Source organism: Neophocaena asiaeorientalis, unplaced genomic scaffold, assembly GCF_003031525.2.
Source record: "Neophocaena asiaeorientalis asiaeorientalis breed wild unplaced genomic scaffold, Neophocaena_asiaeorientalis_V1.1 scaffold160, whole genome shotgun sequence".
NCBI lineage: Eukaryota > Metazoa > Chordata > Mammalia > Artiodactyla > Phocoenidae > Neophocaena > Neophocaena asiaeorientalis.
In genome coordinates, this window is record NW_020175675.1 from 3,548,111 (window position 1) to 3,569,345 (window position 21,235).

The following is a 21,235-nucleotide window of genomic DNA, read 5'->3' on the forward strand; positions in this document are numbered from 1 at the left end:
CTGTTAAATACTGGTCTGATTATACATAAAAACTCCTAGAGAAATGTTGTAAATATTCTTCCCTCAGAGGCACTGTTCCAATTTAGATTCATTTTTTTAATCCCAAAAAAGTTTTCATTAATATGTTTTTTAATCTTATTTTTCCCCCTTTGCTTTCCGGCTTATAAGAAAGTCCTTTCCCATCTAAGGTTTAGATGCATATTTATCTATATGTTCTTCTAATTATTTCATAAATTTTTTGGTTTATACAATGGGAGGCTGACATATGTACAGATTTTTTCCCCCTAGTGTTTAATTGATTTACCCCTTTATGATATGTATGTGATAAGTTTCACAGCTGAATTAAAATACAGTGATTATCAACCACTAAATTTTTATATATATAACATGAGAAGTTGGGATCTTAAATTTTTCCATGACTCATGTAATCTTCTCTCATGCCAGAATCATAATTTTAGTTATTAAATGTTTAATTAATATGATTTTTTCCACTGAAACTATAGAAATAATGCACAGAAATATATAAGATGGGTTGATGTCTCATATCCTGAGTCTGATAATTTATTTTTTAACCATCAAGATTTTACAGGCTAATCTTGTGAATCAACATCAAACTGGGAGAGGGGTCCTCACTGGGCTTTTAGCCGAATTTTCATTAACAATGAACAAACTCATTTGGGGAGAATTACATCTTTTCAATACTGATTCTTTCCCATCCATTAATATGAGGTATTATATGAGTGAGATAGTTTCTAAAAACTATGTTTTAGAAAATATTTAATAATATTATCACAGTACTGGAACACAAATAGACAAGTAAAACAAAACAGGAATCCTTTCGTCAAACCCTAATTTGTATCCTGTAATTTTACATACTAAGTACTTTAGGTACTTGATCTGTTCCTACACTTCACATTTTGTTTCATTGGCTATATATTTGCCCATCAGTACTGCTTTATTATTGTACCCCTGTAACATACAGTTCTAGTATCTTGTGGCCGACTATCTCCCCTACATTATTCTATCAGTCTTTGACACTCACAAAAGGAAGGAGCGGAAAACAAATCATCTCTTTTACTGACATTTAGGATGTATCTAGATTTCCTCAAGAAATAGTGAAAAACTAAAAAAATAAGATATGAAACCTTTATTTTGAATCCCTACTCAATTGATGGACTCATAGATTCAGATTTTAATGGTCAAATGCAATGGTGGTTTATTACAGGAAAACCAGTGTAATACATCATATTAATAGAATGAAGGATAACCACATGATTAACTCAGCTGAGGCAGAAAAAGCATCTGACAAACCCCAAATCTCTCATGAGACAAGCATTCAACAAATAAGAAATAGGAGGGAACTTCCTCAACTTGATAAAGGGCATTTATGGAAAACCCACAGCTAAAATCATACTCAATGGTGATGGCCTGAAAGCTTTCCCCTTAAAGAGCAGGAATGACACAAGGACACTCACTCTTGTCACTTCTAGTCAGCACTGTACTGGAAGTTCTAGCCAGAGCAATCAGGCAAGAAAAAAAAAGGAAAGCATCCATCCTTGGAAAGGAAGAAGCAAAAGTAGCTCTATTCACAGATGACATGATCTTATATACAGAATACAATCCACAAAAATACTGTTTCAGCTAATAAACAAGTTCAGCAAAAGTTGAACAATGCAAGATCAATACACAAAAGTCATCTGTATTTCTATAATTAGTAGTGAACAATCCAAAAAGGAAATTAAGAAAACAATTCCATCTATAATAGCATAAAAAAGAATAAAATACTTAGGAATAAATTTAACCAAAGAGGGGCTTCCCTGGTGGCGCAGTGGTTGAGAATCTGCCTGCTAATGCAGGGGACACGGGTTCGAGCCCTGGTCTGGGAGGATCCCATATGCCGCGGAGCAACTAGGCCCGTGAGCCACAACTACTGAGCCTGCGCGTCTGGAACCTGTACTCCGCAACAAGAGAGGCTGCGATAGTGAGAGGCCCGCGCACCACGATGAAGTGTGGCCCCCGCTTGCCGCAACTAGAGAAAGCCCTCACACAGGAGCGAATACACAACACAGCAAAAATAAATAAATTAATAAACTTCTACCCCCAACATCTTCTTAAAAAAAAAAAAAGTAACCAAAGAGGTACAAGACTTTACAGTAAAAACCACAAACAATACTGAAAGAAATTGAAGAAAATTGAAATAAATGGAAATACATTCCCTGTTCATCAATGATAAGACTTAGTATCATTACAACGGCAATACTTCCCAGAGTAATCTAAATATTCACTACAATCCCTATAAAAAATCTCAATGTCATTTTTTACAAAAATGGAAAAGCTGATCCTAACATTCAAATGGAATTTCAAGGGATGCCAAATAACCAAAACAATCTTGAAAAAGAACAAAAATGGAGAACTCACGTCTTGATTTCAAAGTTTACCACAAAGCTACATGAATTAAGTAATTAAGCATGGTACTGGCATAAGGCTAGACATATAGACAAATGGAATATAACTGAGAGTCCAGAAATAAACCCATATACCTACAGTCAATTGACTTCGGCAAGGGTGCCAAGGCCATTCAATGGGAAAACAATAGTTTCTCCAACAAATGGTACAGGGACAAATGGATAACCACATGCAAAAGAATGAAGCTGAATCCCTCTCTCACAGGATATACAAAAAGTAAGTCAAAGTGGATCAAAGACCTAAAATAAGAGCTAAAACTATAAAAATCTCAGAAGAAAACACAGGGGTGTATCTTCATACCCTGCAATGTATTTCTTAGATATGACACTAAAAGCACAAGCAACAACAAAAAACTAGATAAATTGGACTTTGCCAAAATTAAAAACTTTTGTGCATCAAAGGACACTATCAAAGAAATGAAAAGACAACCTATAGAATGAGAGAAAATATTTGCAAATCACGTACCTGGTAAGGGTCTAGTACCCAGAATACATAAAGAACTTTACAAAAAGACAACCCAGTTTAAAAATGGGCAAAGGACTTCTACAAACATTTCTCCAAAGATATACAAATGGCCAACACAAGAAAAGTGGCTCAACACTATTAGTCATTCATGAAATGCAAATCAGAAATGCAAATATACTTCACACCCACTAGAATGGCAAAAATTAAAATAAAAAAAAAAGTATACATTGGTAAGGATGTGGAGAAACTGAAACCCTCCTCCATTGCTGGTGGGAATGTAAAATGGTACAAGCCACTGTGGAAAACAGTATGGCAGTTCCTCAATAAGTTAAAAATAGAATTACCACATGATCCAGCAATTACATTGCTAGGCACATACACAAAAGAGTTGAAAACAGGGATTCAAACAAATACTTGTACATGAATGTTCACAGCAGCACTATTCACAAATGCCAAAAGGTGAAGCAATCCAAATATCTGTTAACAAAAAAACCAAAATGTGATATACCCACACAATGGAATATTACTTAGCTTTAAAAAGGAATGAAGCGAAGAGTAGCCCCTGCTTGCCAAAACTAGAGAAAGCCCGCACACAGCAACGAAGACCCAATGCCGCCAAAAATAAATAAATTAAAAGAAAAAAAGAAAAAAAAAGAGGAATGAAGTACTGATAAATGATGCCACAAATTGGATAAATGATGAAAACATTATAAGTGAGTGAAGCCACAGTCATATATTATATGATTCCATTTATCAGAAATACCCAGAATAGGTAAATCCATATAGACAGAAAGCAGACTGGTGGGGGCTAGGGGCAAGGAAAAATGCGGAGTGATTGCTTAATGGGTACTGGGTCTTCTCTGGGAGTGACTAAAAGGTTTTACAGCTATCTAGTTGATGAGTGCACAACGCTGCGCACGTACTAAATGCCACTGAACTCTACACTCTAAAATGGCTAGTTTTATGTTATGTGAATTTCACCTAAAAAAAAAAATCTCAACAGTCATGGTTTCTAAAGACAGTGTACTGTATCCCCTTTTAAAAAGCTGAGTTTTAAAAAGTACATATTATATGATTTCATTTATATGAAATTCTACAAAAAGCAAACCTACAGGAACAGAAAGCAAGTCAACAGTGGCTTGCAGCCAGGAATGGGGTACTGATTACAAAGGGGCATGAGGGACTCTGGAGTGACAGAAATGTTCTATATCTTGACTGTGGTGGTGGTGGTGATAGGGGAGTATACATCTGTCAAAACTTATCAAACTGTACACTTAAAGTGAGTATATTTTATTATGTGTCAATTATACCTCAATAAAGTTGGTTTTATAAAACTCAGTCTTGGGCTTCCCTGGTGGCGCAGTGGTTGGGAGTCCGCCTGCCGATGTAGGGGACACGGGTTCGTGCCCCGGTCCGGGAGGATCCCGCATGCCACGGAGCGGCTGGGCCCGTGGGCCGTGGCTGCTGGGCCTGCGCGTCTGGAGCCTGTGCTCTGTGGCGGCAGAGGCCACAGCAGTGAGAAGCGCGCGTACCGCAAAAAAACCCAAAAAAAAACAAAAACAAAAAAAACTGTCTTGATTACTCTTTAAAGGTCAGGGTTGGCATTTAACGTTAACCTACTTCCCTAGTATGATCAGAATTTACTTATGATACCTATTAAGCAAAGCAATGCAGACATTATACATTAAAAATGGTCATAAAAAAAGGCCTAAATGCCAAATAGTCTGAATACTAAAATAATAAATAAACATGGTTGCTCACCAATTCTGGAAGAGGGCAAATAGTTCCAGTATTCATATACAACCCTTCGACTACAATGAAACGTCGAGTTACACGAGCCTTGCGAGGATTCTTTAAAAGAAAAAAAAAAATAGATGTTTTAAATTTCAGTAACTCCAAATACAAAATCTGTTATGTGCTCTCTAGCACTTTCACCCTACAAGATTTATTCACCAAGATAAATCAACAAATAGATAGTCAAACTAAATTAATTTCAAGCTCAAGGTTTGAGATCCTGTTATTTTGAGATGAAAAACAGTGCTTTCTTCTCTCAGACATGTTTTCAGGTCACACAGTCAACTAGGAGGCCTCACACACAAATACAAACTGTTTAGACACGGAGAATACTAAAACACAAACAAAACCCTCCAAGCCCAGAATGACTGGGAAGGGACCCAAGGGAACTTTCTGGGGGAAATGGGGATGTTTCATGTCATGATGGGGGCCATGATACCTGGGCTACACGGGTATAACCACTGGTCAAAACTGTATAACTAGGACTAATGTATTTCAATGTCTGTAAATTTTACCTAAAATAAAAAGAACTCTAATGATGATGACAATCATCATCATCACAGAGATTGAGTGGGGAGTTAGGCGAAGGTTCAGATGATACAAGAATGGCAGAATATTGAAAACAAAGCCAGGAGAAGGGTACAGGGGGCTTCACTATACTACTGTCTCCTTTGAATGTGCCAGAAATTTTCCTAATAAAAAGTTAAAAAACAGACAAACCCTGATCTCCCTTATTTACCAAAAAACAGATGAAACCCTTTTCCTTCCTTACTCCTCACTACTGGTTCAAGTAAAACTGGACCATGACCTCACCCAGTGACGTTTGAAGGTGGTGCAGTGGAGGGACTCTTTCAAGTAACACACACCTTCCCACAACACACTGATGTCGTATCACTAATAAACCACTCCCACTGCTGAATTTGTAGATGTTTCAGGTACACTGCACTGAAAAAATTCCACAGAGTTTGCCGCCACCTTTCTACTCAAAGGTTTCTTGCCTCTAAGCTTCTAATGAACAACTAGAAACTCAAATATCAGAGCTATTCTTTAAGGGGTATTTTAGAACCCACAGCTGTATGTAATGCTCAGAAAAGTGTCGGCTGAAGCATGCAAAAGTTTACATCATTCTTGGTCATCTTTACTCTGTCACTAACTCAGACCTGAAGGCTGTGGGTCTGCTGGGAGGTCACAGCTGAGGACATGGGGGCATCCCGCCTCTCCCTGCCTTTAAAAAACTAAGTATCTTTCTTATGATCTTAAAATACTCAATAAAGGAATATTTTATTTTTGGAATATTCTTGGGAAATGGAAAAGTACAAAAAAGAATTTAACAAATGAGCTCGTTACACCACACACTGGTAACTTTTTCTTGTAACTACATATCTTTGTGAATTACCTTGTTCAAATCGGGGTTCTACTGCAATCGTTCTAGGACGTGAGGTTTTAAAATATTATGTTGTGAACATTTTCACATTATTTAATATTATTTAAACCATGATTTTAATGGAGATTTAATATTCCACCTTGTAGATATACCGTAAATTATTTAACTACTCCCACAGTGTTGGATTTAGGTTGTTTCCCTCATTTTGTTTTTTTACATCACGTGAATACCCTTCGATCTTTGACACCACTTCTGATTCTCTTCTAAAGATAGCACTCCAGAGGGTATGGATATTTAAGAATCCCAGAGTATACCTGCCCATTTACCCTCTAGAAAGGCTGTGCCAACTGAAGCTCTCCTCAGAGTTTTTGGAAGGCCCTTTGTATCCTCGCATACATCAGTGTGGCACTGATTATTACCATAAAAAGTCTTCCCTAATTGGACAGGCAAAACCTCTTACCCTAATTTCTGTAATTGTTAGTGAGGTCAGACTATTTTCTATTTGCTCAGTTATCTGCATTTCTTCTATGAACTGCTGTTTTTATCAACTTTTTTTTTTTTTTAAGAAGGATTAATAGGGGATAAGAGAACTCTATAAGAAAAGGAATGAAAAAACATATGAACCCCATTAGTTGGGAAACTGACAAAAAGAGTTTGATCCAAACTCAGATTATTTAACTTACTTTCAAAGGAAATATAAGCATCTAAGTACAAAATATTTAAAAATTTAACATTTATTATTTTTGTGAAAACAAAATTAAAAAAGAATTATTTCTAAAAACCAAAATGTAAAGTAATTTAGAAAGCCTACTCTTGGCAGGAATATGTGGTATAAATTAATTAGTAAAAAGGTAAAAACTATAAAATGGAAATAAATTTTAAGATAACTTTATTTCTTGTTATTCATTAAAAAAAAGTCCCACAGATTATAAATCTTACACAACACACACACAGAACTTGAATATGTTGTCTTCCAAATTTGTACAATGCTAACTTGGCAAAATAACTCTACAGCAGACTGGTTCATTGGTCACACTTTCTAAGGCAGTGTTTTTCAATACAGTAGCATTCCATTACTGAATCAGAAAAGGGATTTCTTTTTACAATCTGTAGAAAAAATTCATCGGTGGAATGGTCTCAATTTTAAGATTTTCCCTATAGATTTTTCTAAATTGTATAATTATAAAACACTGTCTATAGCACACTCAGCATAAAATAGCATAAGTCTATACATATTCATCACAAGAATGTGTATAATCATGAAGTGCTGCTCTTAGGCTATCACCTCAACAAAGATGATAGAATCCAAAAGGAATAATGCAAATATCTGGAAAAATGGAAATTAACACAAAATTAAGGATGTGATGACCATTTTCATCAGTTACTCTAGTAACGGACGAGTTACACTGGGAAAGTCCACTTGAAAGTGGTGTTTGAGACAAAGGATGTGGTGAATGGGTTCCCAGTACAATCCACACAGAGTGGTTCCTGATGGAGAACCACAGACCACAGAACTACGTTCTCTGATCATGTTGTCAGGGGCAAATAAATGCTAATTCTAACAGTGATGCTTTGAACACGATTCCTCTGTTCCACTCTCTATCAGAACAACAAGGAGCAAGTTCCACCTGCCTAATTTCCTCCCTGTTCCAAGGGACGACACAGGTGCTTGAGAAGAAGTGTAAATAGGTTGCAAGGTAGAAGGAAACCATGCTTGAGGCAGCTGCTTCTCACAGGGAGCAGCTGAGCTGCTCAGAGATCTGGGATGAGGTTGGGGTAGGGAGAAAGAGTCTTCACTTTGTTCATAAATTCATAAATTAAGATCTGCCGCCATGGTGTCTTCCGGTGAATTGATACATGATTTATTCTAATATGAATAAGCCTATTTTGAATTCACTAGATACATCTTGTTAATGCCCTAATGAGTTCTGTTGTTACTTCTGTAGAGTTGAGTGTACATCCCTCCACCCCCCAAATGCATGCTGTTTTTCTTTTTCTCTTTTAGAAAGCTGTCTAGATAACCTTCCCTCAAATTTGCCATATATAATTATGGCAATGATGAGGCAATTACTATCAGGCTTGACTCTCTAATCTGAGGTACATTTAATAAGTAGAAACACCCTTATTTAATGTCCAAATGTGATCCACAAGCAAGTTTTCATGACAAATTACCATTTCACTTATAATTTAGATGGTTAGAAAGTACAAAAGAACTTCGTAATTTTCTTCAAAAGAATACCTTTTTAAATTTTTATTTTATTTCATTTTAATTTTTTATTTTTTTAAGAATCATACCTTTTGATCTTCAATTTCTTGTTCCTTCAATAGTCGATCCAGGTCATCCATATCATTATGGTTAAACAGCTTAATGTCACTACGTGATGCCTGTAATCCCTTCTGAATAGCAAAGCAGGCAGCTTTATCTCTGCAAGGAAGAGAGACCCACCAAACTGGGGTTTAAAGGGTCTTGTCAACATTCTCAGAAAAGGAATGCTTGCTTTTGTAAGTTGACCAACATACACTTGTTAAACTGAACATGGCAAATAAATAAAACATGTCTGAACTTTAATACATTATTGTTTGCACTTCACTCTGCAAGCCTTTCCACATAACTACCATACTGATTCTGTTCCAGGAAGCAAACTCTTGCCATATTTTGACATCTGAGAAATCAGCATGCATCTTACTATATGGATGGCATATTATTCAAAGTACTCTTCTCTTTCTGAAAAATAAATGAAATACTGGTGTATCTCACCATCAGTGGCATCTCTGATTTGACTGGCCACCACTTGCCATCAAAAGGAATACTGGGTTACTGACTCTACATAACCCAGAGGAGAACTCTGAGTCATGCAGATTAATCTTCAGTAAGATCTCCTAAATTGAGTTAATGGGGGGCAGGATATATTTCTTAAATTAAGTGTATTATTTAAAAGTACATGCAACACTTCTACTTCTGAGAAAACAGACGTATTTTCCCTATTTTTCTCACTGGGTACAACCAAAAATCCTGGACATCATATATAAGACAAACATAAGATGATGCTGAAAAATGGAGAGAAAAGGCAGACCAGCGAGGGACCTGAGAAATGACATGAAACAAGTTCCTGGATTTTCCTAACTTGGAGCTGATGCAGCTGGCAAACTGGAAATGCCAACAGGCAGAGACAGAAAAGCTCTGACGAAAGTCTGCTCTCTGTAGCCAAAGGGACAGGAAAGGGGGCAGCCCGGCAAATGTCTCTACTGCAGCCAAACCACAGAAAAACCTGGGCCTGTCCCCTCCACACTAGCAAAGGCTGAGAGGGAGGCCCAGACTCTAACCGTCACAAGGCCATAACAAGGCTCCCCAGTACCCCTGTGGGCGCTGTCAGAGAAGGGAGCCAGAACTTGTATCTCTGCTGGGTAGTAACAAGTGGCTCCCACTGTGGTGTTAGTGAAGACCGTGTGGAGAGACCTAACTTCCAATCCCCTGCAGGGAGAGACACTCTCCCCTGCCTATGCTTAGGCTGTGTCAGGGGAGGCTCAGAGAAGAGTAGGACTCTCACCAACAACCAGAAGAAATGAAAATAACCCCACCTCAGTGTCAATGGAGGCCCCGTGGGGACCCTGGACTTGTACTTCCACCTGACAGTAATGAGGCAGCAGTGCCCCCCTGCCCTTGTTGGAAGACTGTCAGAGAAAGCCAATTAAAACAGAAAGTTTAAATAAAGCATAAACTATAACAGCATAATATGAAACTGTTCATGTTTCACTTGTCATACCAAGAACCAGAAAACATCATACAATGAAAAAACAAACAAACAAACAAAAAAAACAATCAACAAATGCCAGTACTGAGATGACAGAGCTGTCAGGATGATCTGATAATGACTTTAAAACAGTCATGATAAAAATGTTTCATGAGTAATTATGAACATGCTTGAAACAAATGAAAAAACAGGAAGCTGCAGCAGAGAAAAGGAAGATACAAAGAAGAATCCTGTGGGGATATTAGAACTAAAAAGCAAAATAGTCAAAAGAAAAAGCATAGTGGATGAATTCAGCAGCAGAATGGAGAGGAAAGATTCAGTGAGCTGAAAGATGTAACAGCAGAAATCAAGTCAATGTAAATCGCAGAGAGAAAGTAGACTAGAAAGAAAAGAACAGTCTCAGGGACCTGTGAGACTACAATGAAATATGCAGCATTCAAGTCTGTGGAGTTCTAAAGAAGAGAATGAGGGCGGGACTAAAAAGGTACTTAAAGAAATAATGGCTGAAAACCTATAGATTAAAGAATAGGCTTAAAACTATAGATTAAAGAAGTTGAGCAAAATTCTTGCAGGTAAACCCAAACAAATAAATGCCAATACAATTATAGTCAAACTTCTGAAAACTAATGACAAAGAAAAAAATCTTGAAATCAGCACAAGAAAAATGACACCTTACTTGTAAGAGAAAAGCAATTTGAGTGACAGTAGATTTCTCATAAACCATTAACAACAACAACAACAAAAAACAAGAAACCATTATTACCAGAAAAAAGTGTCCCAATGTATTTCAAATGCTGAAAAAAAAGACATAGCAACCAAGAATCCAAAACTAGCAAAAATATCCTTTAGGAATGAGGGGGAGAAGACATTCTCAGTTGAAAAAAAACTAAGAGACTCTGTCCCAAGCTGACTTCCCCTAAAGGAATGGCTAGAGAAAGCTCTCCACATAGAAAAAATAAATAAATAAAAGAATCTTAGATTATCAGGAAGGAAGAAAGAACACTGTAAAGAGTATGAACAAACACACTAGGCTTTTCTTCCCCTCTTGAGGTTTCTAAGTTATTCTGGATGGTTGAAATAAAAATTATAACACTCTCTGATGTGGTTCTCAAAGGGTTTACAGGAAATACTTAAAACAACTGTATTATAAATAAGGAGAGTAAGGGGATGTAAAGGAAGATAAAAGATTCTATAACTGAACTGGTAAAATAACACCCGTAGAATGTGATAACTTATGCATACATATAACATCATACTTAGAGCAATGACTAAAAATCTATACAAAGAGAAGCACTCAAAAACAAATAAATAAAATAAATGGGATAAATAAAAACGGAACTCCAAAACTCATTCAATTAATCCTGAGAAAGGCAGGAAAAAGAGAAAAGAAAACAAAAAATAGAGAGAACAAATAAGAAACAAAAAATAAAAATTGGGAGATTTAAGATACCATATATCAATAATTACATTAAATGTAAATGGCTAAAATATACAATTTAAAGACAGGGAGTGGCAGATTGGATTAAACATGCTGTCTATAAGAAATTCACTTCAAATGTAATGAGATGGGTAGTAAGGGAATGTGTGTGTGTGTGTATACATGTAGTTATATATATATAGTTATATGCCATATATATGTATGTATGTTATATACAATAATATAGGTAGTAAGGGTATACATATATATTACATACAATAAACACACCATGCAAACATTCAAAAGGGAAAGCAGAGTGCCTATGTTAAAATCTGATAAAGTAGACTTTGGAACAAAGAAAATTACCAGAGACACAGAAGGATGTTATATAATGATAAAAAGAATCAACTAACCAAGAAAACTTATCCTAAATATGCACCAAATAACAGAGCTACAAAAGACACAAAAACTAATAAAAGTGAAACAAGAAATTGACAAATTACAACAACTGACAGAACTACCAAACAGAAAATCAGCAAGGATATAAAAGAACTCAATAACACCATCAACTAGAAAGATCTAATTGTCATTTATAGAACACTCCATTCAGCAGAATATTTTTTTTTCTATTTAATGATAATGACAAAAAAATTTTTTTTCTCAAAAGGTAAATAAAGTTTCATATGTAAATTGCTTTTAGTCTCACTAAAACTTTTATATAACTATACCTTAGGAAGTCGACATGTAAAACTAGCGCTCTCTCTTAGTGGATTAAAGAATAGAAGTGGCAAATGAATGTTCTGTATGTTTTTTTTGGTTTTTAATTTGCATATCAGTGACTTTTAAAAAATAATGTTCAGTGTAACATTTGATCATCGAATACTATAATATGAAAAACAGAAATGTATAAAGAAGGAAATTAATCACATGTGTCCTATCATGGAGTGATACCTTCTCACTGGCATCCTCACGTGGCCTTTTCTCTGCATTTACCAGAATATTCTTTTTTAAGTGACTATGGAACATATTCCAAGATAGATCACATCATGAGCCATAAAACAAACTGTAACAAATTAAAAATTTCCAAATGCCTGGAAACTAAACAACACACTTCTACATAACTCATGGGTCAAAGAGAAAGTCTAAAGAGAAATAAAATACAAAAATGAACTAAACAAAAATGAAAATAAACACATCAAAATTTGTGGAACACAACTATAGCAGTGATGACAGGGAAATTTACAGCACTACTACATTAGACATGAGGAAAAGTCTCAAATTAGTAATTGAAGTTCTCACCTCAAGAACCCAGACAGAGGAAACTAAACTGCAAATGAGCAGAAGGCAGGAAATAATACCAGAAATCAGTAGAAATGAAAACAAAAATACAATGTAGAAAAATCTATGAAACAAGGAGCTGATTCTTTGAAAAGATCAATAAAATTGACAAGTCTCTAGCAAAAATGACAAAAAAAGAGTAGACAGAAATTACCAGTTAGGAAGGAAACAGGGATCTGCAGACATTAGAAGGAAAATAAGGGACTATCACAAACAATGCTACACATACAAATTTGACGATTTAGAAGAAATGGACCAACTCCTTGAAAAACACAAACTACCTCAACTCACTCAATATTTGAATAGCCTTACAAGTATTAAGGAAATTAAATTCATAGTTAAAATACTTCCAAAAAAACCCCCCAAAAACTCCAGGTCCAGCTGTTTTTACTGGAGAATTCTACCAAACATTTAAAGAACTAACAACAGTTTTATACAGTTTCTCCAGAATATAAGAGGGAACACTTTCAAATTGACTTTATGAAGTATTACCCTGATGCCAAGACCAAAGTCTAAAAACAGTAAGTATGGTAGCATCAGGGAAACACAGACTAAAACTACAATGAGATATCTGTACACACCTATCAGAATGGCTTAAAAAAAAAAAAAAAGTGACAACACCAAATGCTCCTGAGGATGTTGGAGAAACTAGATCACTTATACACTGTTGATGGAAATGTAAAATAATACAGCCACTCTGGAAAAGTTTAGCAATTTCTTAAAAAACTCAATGCACAATACTTTATGACCAGCAACTGCATTCCTTGGCATATATCCCAAAGAAATGAAAACTTATGTACACAGAAAAACCTATACAGGAATATTTACAGCACCTTTATTTGTAATAGCCCCAAACTAGAAACAACTCTGATATCCTTAATAGGTGAATGGTTCAGCAAACTGTGGTATATCCATACCATGGAATATGACTCAGCAATCAAAAGGCACAAACTCTTGATTCACATAACAACCCTGGAGAATCTCCAAATAATTAATGCTGAATGAGAAAAGCCAATCCTCAAATGTTTTACCTACTGTATGATTACATTTGTACAACAATCTTGAAATGATGAAATTATAGAAATGGAGAATAGATTAGTGGCTGCCAGGGGTTAAAGAGTGGGTAGAGTAGAAGGGATATGGGTGTGGCAACAAGAGGGATTATCTTGACTTCATCAATGTCAACAGCCCACTTTTGAAACTGTATTACACTTTTGCAAGAGGTGACCATTGGGGAAGACTGGGTAAAGGGCACATAAAAATCTCTGTATTATTTCTTACAAGTGTATGTGAATCCATGATTATCTCAATATAAAACATTTCATTAGAAAAGGGTACACAAAGTAACATAAAAAAGACAGAGTGACAAGGAAAGACTTACGTATATAAACAACCATTGTTCTGAGACCTACTGGCAAAGCATTATCACTGTTTACTACAAAAGAAAGAAAATAAAACATCGAACATAGAGTCTATGCCTAATGAATTTATCAAAAACAATTTATCAAATAATTTACTAAACACCATTTTTACCTCTAGCGTTCCTACTTTCAAATGAATTTCAGGTGGAATATTTAAAATTATGTATAAGGGAATAATTAAGTTGTCTAATGGCTCACTAGAAACTGAAGTTCTAAGACACCAGGCATAAGATTTGAAAGTGAGTTTAGACTAGGTTTCCTAGCAGTGAAAACCAAAAGGACAATATAGTATTTATTATCTGACAAAGGAAGCATACAAGTTCAACTGTAACTATAAACTTTTTCTGGACTTTAAACTCAAAAAGGAATTTATGGTGGGGGCTTGTATAAAGCGACATTGGCTGACACTGTATTGTAGTTGTCTGCAACTATGCTTTATTAAAAAACTAGAATCACTGTTTAAATCACTGGCTCTCAAATTTGTGATGAGTCTTTATTATTATTGATTTTTTAAACTATGTGCAAGAAATTAATAGAAACATTCATTTTCATGGTCACATTGGGAAACAATTCTACTCAGGCCCAGGCCATGTGCTGGAGTGCTCCCAGGTAACTGTCACAGGGCTGTGGGGAAGAATGGGACACAAGTGCGTTGAAAACCCCCAGGAAGAGCCAGTCCTGCAGCGTGTGCTTGAGCTTGTTGCACTACAGGTGCTCCGACAGGGAGTGAGAAGCAGCAGGATGGTACAGGGACTGAGGTAAGCCGGGCTCTGAAGTCCAGTCACTTGGACCCCTCTTCTGAGCTCCAGCCTCCATTCATTCTCTTACTGAAGGTATTTATTGAGTACCACTAAATGGCACATGCTATCCTAGGCAATGGGCTGGTATAAACTGTCGAATGTGCTATAAAAGAGTACAGTGAGTGTGAGGCAAGATGAGCCAAGAGCAGAGGGTACGGGTGCACATGAGCACACATGCCCACACCTACATATATAAGTTAAGGGAGGCTTGAGAACCTGATTTTGACAGGCATGTAAGTGCTACATGGTCATAGATTCACAGGGATACCAAACTCCTCTGGCTGTAAAATCTTCTCCACATGCAGCAAGGGGTCTTGACCTGGTCTGAGAGCTTGGGGAAGGCTTTCCTGCAGAGGTGGTATATGTGCAGGATGAGCAGAAATTAAGTAGGAGATGAGAGGAGGAACAATGTTCTAGGCATAGGGACTCAGGGTCTTAGCACGTGCAAAGGCCTTGAGAGGAAACTAGCACATAAGGCTGGTAAGGCTACACAGCATGACCACCTAAGGGAAAATGGTAGAAAATGGGTCTAAAACAGCAGTCTAGAATGTACAAGATCATAATAAGAACTTGGATATTTATTTTAGGAACAATGGAAGCTCTTAAATGGAGTGTCTGGATATGGTGTCAAAAAGGAAAAGAGGAAACAAAAGTCACTCTGAGACCTAAATTAAGAGAGTCATTTAATAGTCCAATCAAAAGATAACAGAGGCTCGGGCTAGTGGCAGGTGCTTCTGATGGGTATAACCAGCTGCCTGGGCTATGCCAGCCCTCACTCTACTCCTCTCTGCTCTTCCCCTCCACAGTAAAAAGCAACACCATACATCTAGTGCACATGTATGCAAGTGTGTAGATTTGTTCCTGGAAAGTTAAGGAAGTCTGCAACTCCTGACTTCTATATTCTTAACAAGCCATGAAGCAAGATCAGCAGAGACCAAGAGTCGCAGCAGGGGTGCTGAGAAGTGGAGTGACTTTATCAGGTAGTGTGAGTGACTATGTGGGTTATGACCATGGACTCACAAGGACACCACACTGTCACAGAGCTGCACAGGGAAAGCAGACGGCTGGCCCCCTCCTACATAAATTTGGCCTTCTCAACATCAATAAATAAAATCATAATGGCAGATAACAAAGCACCGACACCTTAAGGCATCCTTCCAGTGGAGGTCTCACTAATTCTGCAGAACTACTTGGCTGGGTGACTATATATTTCTTTAAAAAATGAAAAAAAAAAAAGTCAATGTTATTTTAGGCAGATGACCTCTAACAAAGGAATTCTCTAGGAGGGCCAATATTATTTCCAAAGGAATTCTGGTAAGAAATGTCAGTAAAGATTACTTACACAAACACAATGTCCCCTCTCTTAGAGTAAGCAGGAATAGCACTGGCTATGGTGGCAAACCCATATGAGTATATAATGGCTTCTTCTGTCTTCATAAATTTTGCCAGGCGGTCTTCCAAATCCAAGTGCACATCTAGTTCAAGAGTAAAATGTTAAATGGTTAAACTATCTTATAATTCTTTTTCTTTGACTAAAGTATAAATAAAATAACATAAGCAGTTTAGTTGTTAATACTGTCTAAGGTAATTCTGGGCCAAAACTATTTCTATACTCTGTGAACTGAATCAGCTACTCATTTGTCTATAAATATGTGACTGAGACAGCTCTGACTCTAGGTTTTGCTTTTATATCACTCTAGCAATAAGAATTCAAGGTCCAGTGACCTTGTCTGCTTTAACTTCCCTCAACCAAAAATGCCAAGACTTTACCAATGTAAGACATTAATTTATTAACACCTTTTTGCATTTTAGTAGAAGTGACCAAACCAGGCACTAAGACAACTGTCAACCAGCTTTTAAAAGGAAAAGAAAGAAAAAAGAAAAGTAGTTAAGTTAAAAAGAACCCCACATACTCTGCATCAAGGAATTTTTTCAGTTGTGGTGGTCACTCCTCTAACAGTTTGTGTCAGCACTTAGTTGTGGCACCTGCCATCACTCTGCAGGACTGAGTTTCTGTCTGAATTTCTTTTTAAGTGTACTGGTGAATTCAAACATATAGTACAAAGAGAAATATGGTCCTTTTATGGAAGCAGCTTAAGAAGAATGTTGATGTAATTATAGGGATAAATTGTAATTATTAAACTGGTATTTTTTTTTCTCTCTTACCTCATGGTTCCATATAGCCTTTCACCTTCCCAGGCTAAGCCAAGAGGCTTCACACCCTGGGATGGAGGGACCAAAGATGTCTAAAATAAATAGTGTACCAGCTGGCTGTGAACTGGAAAACTTCAAAGTGTCTGAAAATGAGGCATTACCCGAGAGAGAAAAAATTTTTAAACCTTCTTTAGTTCTTCTAACTACAGCAGGACCCAAGTTTGGAGAACAAGATCAGAGTTTTACCACATGCTCTGCGCAAAGAGAACTCAGAAGTTGATACAGGAAGGATGCAGCCAGGCCCCTCCAGCCTTGGAGCTTCATGGGAGAAACGAGGAACTCTGAGGAGTAAAGGCAGACTTTCAGAGCCGCGCCATGTCCACCGAGGGGAACTCAGAAGTGGAGGCAGTGGCAGGGGACCCAGACGTTCCCCAGTGAGGGGTGGTGGAGAGGGCCGATGGCCCGGCAGAGCCCTCCATCCCAGATGTCGAGGACCTGTGGCTGGGAGCCTCGCTCCAGAAGACCCCTTCAGCATCAGCCTTCCCTCCAAGTATGCCCCTCCCTACCAGAGACATTCCCAGTAAGAAGGGAGAGAGGGAAAAGACCTGAGGGACTGAGATATACAAAAGAAACAACTTAACCCAGCTGGATACAAGGCTGTCTGGACAGTGAGTGGACTAAATATTTCCAACAGAGACCTGGTTAGTTGTTAAGTGTGAGATTTCCACCAACTTCCAGGGAGGAACAAGTGAGTAAGGTCAGTTTATCAACAGGAACAAACAACTTTTTAGAACATTTGAATAAAGTGTCTAAAATCTGTAAACCCACTCAATGATTTATCAGAGCCAAGTTAATCTTATTGTGATGCTTTTTAACTAGTAAAAGACAAAATTAAGAATTATAAAAGATACAACTTCACAAAGGACTATATTTTAAAAAGGAGTTAAATGAGGGCTGTCCAACAATCTCATTCAATTGTTAATCAAACATTTAGTAAGTATCACATAAAAATACTCTGAGAAGCACTGGATCAAAGAGAAATATAGGGTTTCTGCCACTTGACAAAGTAAGACAGCTAAGAGAGGCATCTGGCAGCTGTCAATGGAGAACTCAGAGCCCAGAGGGCAGATACAAGGCTAAGCTGTGCCTTCAGTCCCCTGGTCTGAAGCACTTGGGTCCCTTCTACACTCAGAACTACAACACGTTCACAGTGACTTCTGACTAAAGGCACACAGGTCCCTCGATTGTGAACCAAAGGCTGCTGGGGTGGGCGCCAGCTATTGAGTGAGAGATGAGAAGACACAGAGGGTCCGAACTAAATCTCAATTTGATGGCAAGAGAGGTATAGTGAGGAATTAGAAAATTTAGCAGCAATATCCAAATAATAAAATAAATTGAAGACACTTCATTTGTAGACTTCTTAAAGGATGATACAGAATTGTGAAAATGAACTATTTATCCCATTCCAATTTATCCCATCAAGTAATGATAAACAACTAGGCATGCTTCTTCCCATTTATAAGTTAAAATGTATACCAACATAGTTTATTACATAAAAAACACATGAAATACCACTTGATTTCCATTACCAATCAGGTATTCATTTTTATAGCAGTGACACTTTCATTAGATCAACATTAAATAAATATGAGATTTCACAATAACGTTTAGAAGAATGTATCCTGGTTGATCAAAATGGTACCAAAGGAGTGCTTAGCTCTTCAAGCATCAAATCTGTGACACCAACACCACCAAGTCTGAAGTCCTGATCTTGCTCCTGACTGCCCGCCCTTCCACGAGATATGCTGCCAGGGAAATGTGGCAGGCAAAGTCTGGCAAGAACGAGGAAAGCAGCAAAGCACCAGAGAACCAGCTACCTCCATGCAGCTGAGCATGGGCGTGTCTCAGGCATGTCTTCCTTTCCTCTTTGTTAGTGCTCTCTGAGCACCCTGCCTACAGATACGTCCCCACCATTCTGTTGCCTCTCACTTCTGATGAGACAGGAGGGCAGGTCCCCCATAAGAGGCCTCCTTCAAATTATAATGCTGCCTCTAAACTGGGAATCATCTACCCCAAATCTCAACAATTTAGCTAGCAGATGGGCAACCCAAGCCACAGTGAATTGCTCTCATTCAATATCTACATTTTAAAAAGAAAAAACATGTTATGGATACAGACAAACTGTTTTTGCCAACTACAAAAAAGGATTTTAAATCATTCTGTAGCTCTAAATGACTCTCTTCACTGATTAGCAATAAAACAGTAAAACAATCTTGGCTTTGTTTTAGGGCTTTAGAGTTAGCTACCCAGTTGATAAAAATTATGTTAGTATTCTCATTATACATACTCATAGCCATTTTTATGTCATTGCCATAAAGTGGTAAGAAGAATCTCTCTACAATAAATCAATGACTTACTGGTTCTTGCCTAGTCCCAAAAGTTTAAAAAAGATGGGCCTTTCCTCCTCCTATCTAAAGACACTGGGTCTTAGGGGATGTCAGCTGTGCAAAGCAGGTTTTGTGACAGGTAAACACGGACAGTTGCATAACATCTTTTGATGTCTGACGGCTACTCTGCAATGAAGAAACTCTTAACCCAAAGGCGGGGGAGGCAGCAAACAGAAAAACTGCCAGGGCATGTTCTTTGACTATGGATGCCTATCTTCTGTGTGTATGATCCATTTAAACAATTAGTGCCACAGATTTGCATGCGTCATTCTCTAATTCACTGCTAGGAACCAATATGGTAGGCAAGAGGCCACGGAGGAAGGTGACCAGAAAGCCTCTGTGTCTTCTCAGCACTTGCTGCCCTTTCTGGCACCTGCTCCCTCACCAGAATGTAAGAGACGGGAGGCAAGGCCAGGGCAGGATGCCCCACACCAAACACAAGGCCTGGCCATGGCAGTCATCACAGGGGGTTCAGGTCTGGGCTCCCTCATTGCCAGGTCTGAACCATGGACAGGCCCAAAACTGCTCTGTGCCTCTCAGTCCTTCCTCTGTCAAATGGTTAACAGTTCTACCTGCCTCAAAGGACTGTTAGGAGAACCACAAGAGAATGCTTATAAAACACTCAGAACAATGTCTGGCATGGAAAAAGCAACATGCTGGTGTTTGTTCAACTAACTCAATATTTGTAGAATAAAAATAAGGAATCTTTTTTTTTTTCAATGAGATTTAGGGAGATTGTCTTTCAGTATAGATTATAAATCTATAATAGGATTTTTACTTTCCTTGTCATCCTACTTTATCTGATTTTTTTTTTTTACATCTTTACTGGAGTATAATTCCTTTACAATGGTGTTAGTTTCTGCTTCATAACAAAGTGAATCAGTTATACATATACATATGTTCCCATATCTCTTCCCTCTTGCATCTCCCTCCCTCCCACCCTCCCTATCCCACCCCTCTAGGTGGTCACAAAACACCAAGCTGATCTCCCTGTGCTGTGCGTGGCTCAGCTTATTATTAAAGTTGCTCCAGAAAAATGATCTTCAGTTTGCTGGAGTTGCCTTCCTCTGGCCATTCATTCAGCACACTATTGAGAGCCTACTATGTGTCAGGCAGGTAGTAATCTTCTCATGTGCATTCCTTATCACACTATATTTTTCCAATGAAATCAAATTAAAAGCATCTGGTGACTTAAGTATTGATTCTTCCAATCCAAGAACATGGTATATCTCTCCATCTATTTGTATCATCTTTAATTTTTTCAACAGTGTCTTATAATTTTCTGCATACAGTTCTCCTTAGATAGGTTTATTCCTAGATATTTTATCCTTTTTGTTGCAATTGTAAATGGGAATGTTTTCTTAATTTCACTTTCAGATTTTTCACCATTAGTGCATAGGAATGCCAGAGATTTCTGTGCATTAATTTTGTATCCTGCTACTTTACCAAATTCATTGATTAGGTCTAGTAGTTTTCTGGTAGCATAACACGGCTCAGAATAAAAGGGAGAAAAAGTAGAAAGAAAGAAGAAAGAAAGAATTAGTAGAAGTAGAAAGAAAGAAAGGAAGGAAGGAAAGAACGAAATAAAGAAGATAAAATAAAATAAAGTTATTAAAATAAAAAATAATTATTAAGAACAAAAAAAAATTTTTTTTTAAAGAAAAAAAAAAAAAAACCCGGACGGATAGAACTCTAGGACAAATGGTGGAAGCTAAGCTATACAGACAAAATGTCACAAAGAAGCATACACATACACAGTCACAAAAAGAGGAAAAGGGGAAAAAATAATAAATCTTG

The 21,235-nt window shown here is 37.3% G+C and overlaps 1 protein-coding gene across 1 annotated transcript in view; it reads right to left on the bottom strand.

Annotated features, from left to right (window-relative positions):
• The window catches only part of SPTLC1 (serine palmitoyltransferase long chain base subunit 1), a 69,362-nt gene that overhangs the window by 15,397 nt on the left and 32,730 nt on the right, over window positions 1–21,235 (bottom strand). The window contains exons 6-8 of the mRNA XM_024731947.1: window positions 16,180–16,312; window positions 8,405–8,534; window positions 4,693–4,782 (exon numbers count right to left, since the gene is read on the bottom strand). Coding sequence (XP_024587715.1) covers window positions 4,693–4,782; window positions 8,405–8,534; window positions 16,180–16,312 — 353 coding nt within the window. The remainder of the gene's footprint in view (window positions 1–4,692; window positions 4,783–8,404; window positions 8,535–16,179; window positions 16,313–21,235) is intronic.